The following is a 7,233-nucleotide window of genomic DNA, read 5'->3' as shown; positions in this document are numbered from 1 at the left end:
AGATTTTAATTCGATTCAAATCATGTGACTCAGAGACGGCTGGAACCACCTGCTCCATCTGGGCCCCCTCCTTGTGGTTATAGTGCAGTCAGTTTTTAGTTGGGTCGAACTCTCTGTAGCCCCTCTGGGGTTTTCTTGGCAGACATCCTGGGGTAGTCTGCCATTGCCTTCTCCAGCTCATTTTATAGATGAGGAAACTGAGGCAAGCAGGGTTAAGTGACTTGCCCAGGATCACACAGCTAGTAAGTGTCTGAGGCTGGATTCAAACTTAGGTCGTCCTGACTCCAGTCCGGATGCTCTATCCACTATACCACCTAGCTGCCTCATTTTACAGTTGAGGAAACTGAGGCCAGAGAGGTTAAATGATTTTCTCAAGGTCATACCGACAGTAAGGGTCAGAGGCACTCTGACTCCAAAGCCAGGGCACCTTCTATTGTCCCACTGTCCAATCCAATCCAATCCAATTCACACACCCTCAGTGTTGGTAGGGCCCCCACAATCCACCCTAACCTGGCCCTGAACAGCATCTTTGTGGACTATCCCCAGCAAGTGTCTCTTCACCAAGGGGAGGCCACATCCCTGGAGGCTGCGTCTTCCACTTGGGGAGGGTTCTTACTGCTGGGAAGATCATCAGTCTTAACTCAATGGAATTTAGTTCAGCATTTATTGGGTCCTATTATGTGCCAGGCATTATTTCAGGTCTTGGAGATACAAAGACAAAGTTGAGTTGGTCCCTTGCCCTTAAGGAGCTTACATTCTGATCTAAGCGGTTTGGTTCTGGGTATGGATAGCTAGGTAACCCAGCAGACTTCTGCCACAAAGTTGGGTCAGGGCGCCTGGGGCTCAGGCTCTCATCTCCAAGGCCTCTGACAACCTGCTCTTCCCTCCCTTGGCCCAGGCCCTTTGGAGATCCCTCCTGTGGTTGGCATTGCAGAAGTAAATGATGGGCTTGGTGCTGCTGTTCACACAGGCCAGGAGTTCAGCAATGGACAAGAAAAAAGAAAAAACCCACAGGAGGGAGCCCATGGTGTTCTTTAAAGTCCAGTAGGTGAGGAAGGGGAGGCCGCAGAAGAAGAACAAGGGGACCATCTGGAGAGTGTAGCAGTAGAATGGGGGCTTCTGGCCCCCCTGGGAGCAGCATTGGACCCGAACCAGCAGGATGAAGCTGGATACGCAGAGGACAGAGAAGAGGAGGAACAGGCAGATGACGCTTACCACGTGGTATCGGAAACACGTCAGCCACGAGCTGCCACCATTCAGTAAGCCACAGGCCTGGCTGGGCACCAAGACCAGTGGCAGGGTCAGCGCCCACACCAGGGCACACGTACAGGCCGACGTGTGCCTGGGCCGGCGACGGCCCCACTTGGGGAAGAGGGCCGCCAGACACTGCTCCAGGCTCAGGGCCACCAGCAGGCCCAGACTGGCGGCAAACCAGAAAAATGTCACCACCAGGTATTGCTGCTGGGAGCCCTGGGTGAAGGTGAGGATGGCGAACACAGTATGGCAGCCCAGGAAGAGGAAGTCGGCCCCTGCCAGGTGGAGGACATAGACAGAGAAGGGGTTCCTCTTCACCCGGAAGCCCAGGAGCCACAGCATGAGGCCATTCCCCATGAGCCCGCCCAGGCCAGTGAGCACCGTGAGGGAGAGGATGACGGTATAGAATGTCCTTCCACTGATGAGATTCCAGAAACTGAACATGGTGCGGGGCTGTCCTCAGAATCAGGAGAGCATGGGGGAGGTTTCTCAAGCCCACGTGCCCTCAGACGAGTGCCGCCGGGCACCACTGAGCACTACTGCCCCCAGGACACCTGTGAAGGGAGGTGCGATCAAGTTAAGTCCCTGCCCGCATGTATGCAGCATCCTAGGAGCTTTGTCCAATGAGATAATCTCTGTGAAAAGCACCCAGCACAGTGTCTGGTTTCCTCAGTTGGTCCTTATGACCATCCTGGGAGGCAGGTGTTACTATTGTGCCCATTCTCCAGATGAGGACATTGAGGTAAGAAGCTGTGGACTGAAGCGTGGGATGAGAGGGTTCCTGGGCAGGGCTGGGCTGAGGCTGCTTGGGTTGGAAAGGCAAATGCCCAGGGGCCCTTCTGCTTGTGGGGGCCACAGCCTGATCTGCTAGAGGAGCCAGCACTGACTGGGGGAAGGGAGATGTGGGGTCATCTAGTCTAGGGTTTCTTTTGTGAGTGAGGAAAGGGAAGCCCAGAAAGGTTCAGGGACTTACCCAAGGTCATACAGTCAGGTCCTCCAATCCAGCTGTTTCCCCCCCATACTACATACACTGCTGGCTTCTCCCTCCTCCTCTCTCTGCTTCTCTGCTCCATATTGTCAAGTGAGATGGTATTTGTAGAAAGTGCTTGGCACATAGTAGGTATCACAGAAATGCGTCTTCTCTCCCTCTCTGCCCCCTGAGCCAGCCTGGCCAGGTCTTTCCTTGCTCTCCCATCACTCTGGGCTTTTCTTGGGCCCCCACCCTCCCTGCCATGACCTGGCCCTTCACCTTTCTCTGCTTGTCCTTCCATCTGGATCTCTCTCTGAGCACCAGGAAAGCTGTGCTTTCTGTCTTTTATTTTTTCCTTCTCTGTGATCAAACTCCCAGCCTAGTTTATAAATCACTTGCAGACAGGAACTGAATCTAATCCAGGGACTCAATGAAGTATGTGAAAAATTGTTCTTAAAGTATTTTAACCTGGCTGTGTTTCAATAGAATTCCAGTCCCCATCCCCCCCCCTGCAATCCTCTGTATTTTATTTTATGGATTTGAAAACATAGTTCTGAGGGTCCCTGGGCTTCCCTAGACTGTGGCCACAGGCTTCAGGGTTCCCTGCCACAATAAAGGGGAAGGAGGCCCCCATCTAATCCCTCTTCTGTGCCTGGCATGGCACTCTTTCTATAACAGACAGAGGCATAGAATGTATGATGCTGCGCCCGGCACCAGGGAGGCCCATGTTCAAATCCAGCTTCTGTAACTCATCAGCTATGTGAGTGTGGGCCTCAGTGTCAGGATCTTTAGCCTAGGTGACCTCTCAGGTTTGTTCCAGCTCTAAATGTATGGTCCTTGGACCCACCTTTCTCCCAGCATTGTTGGGAGATTACAGAAGCATGTAACTCTGACACTCACCAGCTGAGACCTTGTGCAAGTCACTCCCCCGGGGTTGGGGCTCTCCCTCTGGGGAGTGGGTTTGAATCACAGCGGCCACCTTGGGGAGAGCTCCAGGAGAAAGGTGGCAGCAGTTCCTGCTCCTGCCTCTGCCACTGGCGGGGAGCTGCTCACCTCCACAGAAGACAGACAATGGGGCTGGGGCTTCGGCTTCGCGAGATAGGAGGCGGACAGCGCCTGGGTGCTGATGTGGCTGCCTGTTGCTCAGCTGCTGAGGAATCCTTCCAAGTCTTACATCATTGGGTCCTCATTGCCCCCTTGGGAGGGAGGAAGGGCAAGTGTCAGGGTGAGGAGCTTGACTTGGCATATTTCTGGCACAGGTAACTGCTGGGGGAGGGAAGTCCTTCTCCCAGTGCACCCTTCTCGCCACTTACCAGCTTAGGGAGTGTCGGAGAACACTGTTAGTCAGCATGTGAGACTTGAACCTGGACCTTCCTGGCTCTGAGGCTAGCTCTCTGTTCACTTTCAGTACAATTGTTATCCCCCCTCCTTTTTCCTCAGTAAGGAAATTGCAGTTCAGGCACCTCAAATGACTTCCCAGGAGCACACAGAGCTCCTCAGTGGAAGAAATTGTCTTCCTTCTCAGGTGTTCTGGACCCAAAGCTAACAATGCTCTCTTTAGGCTCTCCCAGATGTCTATGGGAAAGAGCCCTGCTCTGGGAGAGCTTGGATTCCATCTGGGCTCTCCCAATGACTCCCACTGACTAAATAATGCATTTTCACCTCTGGCCCTCAATTTCCCCATCTATAAAGTGAAGGGGTTGGACTAGGTGGACAGTCAGTAAGAATCATTCCAGATTCCACCTTTGGGGACTTGGGGGACACCAGTGTAGCTGAGCAGGATTCAGTGCTAGGAAGAGCTTTGGGAGGAAGGACCCAGAAGGCTGTGGGTTCGAGGAGGGAAGGGGCCCTATCTCTTCTGTTCTCTGTATACTCCCAGTGAAGGGCATGACAGGGGACAGAGGGCTAGACAAGATAATCCCGTGTGATCTCTACAAGCTCCCAAAGTCTGCCTCCAAACTGGAGGGTACAGGAAGACTGGAGGCAGAGAGGGACAGTTTTTGGTGGTGCAGTGGATACAGATAGTGTTGACCTTGGAGTCAGGAAGCCCTGAGTTCAATACATGCCTCAGACTCTAACTAGCTGTGTGACCTTGGACAATTCCTTAATCTCTCTCAGACTCAGGTTTTCATCTTTAAAGTGGGGGTAATAATACCACCTACCTCACCAGGATTTTGTGAAGATAAAATGAGAAAACATTTGCAATATACTTTGTAAAAATTAGATTGCTATATACCTGTTAGTCATTATAATGACAGGCACAAACCAAAATATAGGTGGACCAAGGTTCACATATGAACATACACCCCCCACCAGGAACATGTATTTCTCTTGTCTCTCTCCAGCTCCCTTCCCTTTCCTTCTCCCTCCACAATGATTTTCATGAAACTCTCACTACCAAGAAAATCTGGAGATGGGATAAGACAGATAGAATTTTCTCAGAAGCAGGATGGGATGAATGCAGATGGGTGAATGGAGGGGACCTTCCTGGACCCCCCTCAGAGCAGTGCAAGCCCAGGGTTAGTGGTGGAATTAGGGTTAGCAGAGGCCAAGGCAGAGGAGAAGGTAGAGAGGAGAAGCATGGGGGGGGAAGATGCAAGTGGACCTCTCTTCTCACCAGCCTTCCAGGCATCCTGTGGCTGTCTGCAGTTGTGAGTCTGGACCTCCAGGCTTCTCTGAACTGCTGGAACCAGTTTCCACCTTGGTCCTTCTGGGAAGTACCCTGTCCTCTGCTCAGGAGGTCAGGCTCAGAGATGAGGTTGGGGAAACTCTGGCAGGCTCTAAATTTTGTCCCATCACATGATTTTAGGCTGGGTTGGCACTATCACCTCTGAGTTCTTAGGAAGAGGAATTAATTCCCAAGAGTCATCTTGGTGGGGATGTTGTTGGAAGATTTGTGCTTGAGCACATTGCCCAGAACTATCTAACAAAAGGGAAATTTTCCAGACTGAAAAAACCTCCCTCATTATTAACTGTCCCTGGCTGTCAGGAAAACTAAAGAAAAAATACTATTCAGAAAGCAATTGCCTCATCAGGCCCCGTTCCTGAGGCCGTCTGTTGCATATGGTTAATACTTACATCGTTTGCTTGAATTCTGGACAAGGCAAGGTCAGTCTTATTTACAAAAAGGAGTGTCAGGGTGTCTCTGCTGATCCTGTAGGGAGGGAGTTCCATGTCTCTGCTGTGCAGGACTGGGGGTATGAGATTGTGAACTCCTTCCTTCTGGGAACCATCACATTAGGCTCTGGAAGCTTGCAGGAGGGCCTACACCTACCTGACACAGGAGGATGGGAAAAAGTTCTAGAAGGGTATCTAGAAGAGCTGGATTTTGATGGGTTTTTAAAGCCTTAGGTTTAAAATAGGTGGCAGCTGGGGAAGGGAAATTTTGTCTGGGCAAACTATGACCTGGACTGATTCAGATGGGAGCAGGAGGTAATTTGGCCATTACAGGGTGGCTACAAATTCCTCTCCAGGCTGGGCAGGCTGACTGGCAATGGCTTGCTGATTGATTTCTCATTCTTACTTGAGGCTCTTCTACTGTGTTTGAGATGCTAAGGATTGTATTAGTTCCACGATGAGCTATTTGCACAGTGGTGGCTTGCCTTATTCCCCCCCTGGCACACGACAGATTAAGCCCAGGTCCTGCATAGGTGAGCCTGTGCCTAGGTTCTGTGATGCAGAGAAGAAGGGTGAGCCGGGACCCGGGTTCACTCAGACCACAAAAGGCACAGATAACAGAGAAAGCTAAAATCAGAAGTGACATTACAGAGCCTGAGAGAGAGAACAAAACCTCGGTAGGAATAAGGCTTACTTACTTAACACGACAGAACTGATGTAAATAATAAATAAATAAATAAATAAATAAAAGTAAAGTAAAAATAAAATAAAATATAGTAAAATAAAATAAAAGAAAAAAAAGGCAACACCTTATGACCACTCACTTAAATGATGGGCAAAAGAAGGAAGGCATAAGGGACCTGAGGAGGGACAGAAACACTTACTTCACACAAAACAATATAAAGACAAACAGTTCAATAAGAAGGACTTCACCATACACTCTATTTCTGACTTCGTCCTTCTTTCATGCCACCTCCCTGTATCAGCAATGCCATATTCACAATGCCTATAGAGATTACAAATATGCTGATATAATTATCCATCACAAAATATGTCAGGTTTGCCATTTGGGGAAATAAACTAGAAAATTTATTAAGATACCAAAAGACTGAGTCCCAAAACCAGAAAGTGAAAGCCATCAGAGTAGTTATGATATTGGCACAGGTAGTTAAAGTAGAAAGCACCCACATTTTCAAGCCTTTAAAACAGAACAGGCTACCCCAGGCAAAGGTCCTCCTCTCCCCACTCATAGCAACCACCCAGCGCGCTCCCAGCAGCTCCGGCTGCTGGCAGTGCTCAGCAGGGGTCCTAACAAAAAAAAAAAAAAAAGGCAACCGCCGCCAACTGCCAACCGCAGGACCGTTAGCTCGGCTTTTCACTTTCTCTTGCTCTGCTATGTCAGCACGTCCATGGGGCATGGGAGATCTTTAAATCCCATAACCCTTACATTCGGCCCCAAGATCTTTCATGTCCCTTACTTGGCAAAAATACAGTAGGAATAACTGGTGTCAACAAAATTTCACAACAATATAACAAGAATAGCACACAATAAACACAAAAAACCATATTTTAGGGTGGGGCTTGAGCACAAGCTCCCCATCATTCCCCCCACCCCGAACAAATGGGGCCCCAAAATCTTGTGGTAAGGGGTGAAGATCTCTTCTTCTATGGCTACTTGCTGCTGAAATCGGATGTAGAGCTGTCCCTGTCCTTAGGGGTCCCATTTGAGAGGTCAGTTCTTAATATGCTTGATGCCAGGTCCAAGGGTGACACATCACAGTTGCAGACAGGGGGTGACATCCAGCTTAAGCTATCAGGCATCTACAGATGGAGGGTACCAAGCCTGTGGAAACAAATCTAACAAACAAGGTGAACAAACAAAAAATCAAGAA

General features: G+C 49.8%; 1 protein-coding gene across 1 annotated transcript; it reads right to left on the bottom strand.

Moving 5' to 3' along the window:
• Positions 1-735: 735 nt before the first annotated feature.
• On the bottom strand, positions 736-1,698 carry LOC138144709 (mas-related G-protein coupled receptor member G-like). Its single transcript, XM_069066105.1, has one exon. It carries the CDS (start codon positions 1,696-1,698, stop codon positions 844-846), a length of 855 nt encoding a protein of 284 aa, XP_068922206.1. The 3' UTR covers positions 736-843.
• Positions 1,699-7,233: the final 5,535 nt, after the last annotated feature.

This window comes from Petaurus breviceps, unplaced genomic scaffold, assembly GCF_028583685.1.
Source record: "Petaurus breviceps papuanus isolate PSGF00001 unplaced genomic scaffold, PetGlider_PUasm1.0 90721, whole genome shotgun sequence".
NCBI classification, from domain to species: domain Eukaryota; kingdom Metazoa; phylum Chordata; class Mammalia; order Diprotodontia; family Petauridae; genus Petaurus; species Petaurus breviceps.
This window is presented reverse-complemented; position numbering and strand designations above follow the sequence as displayed.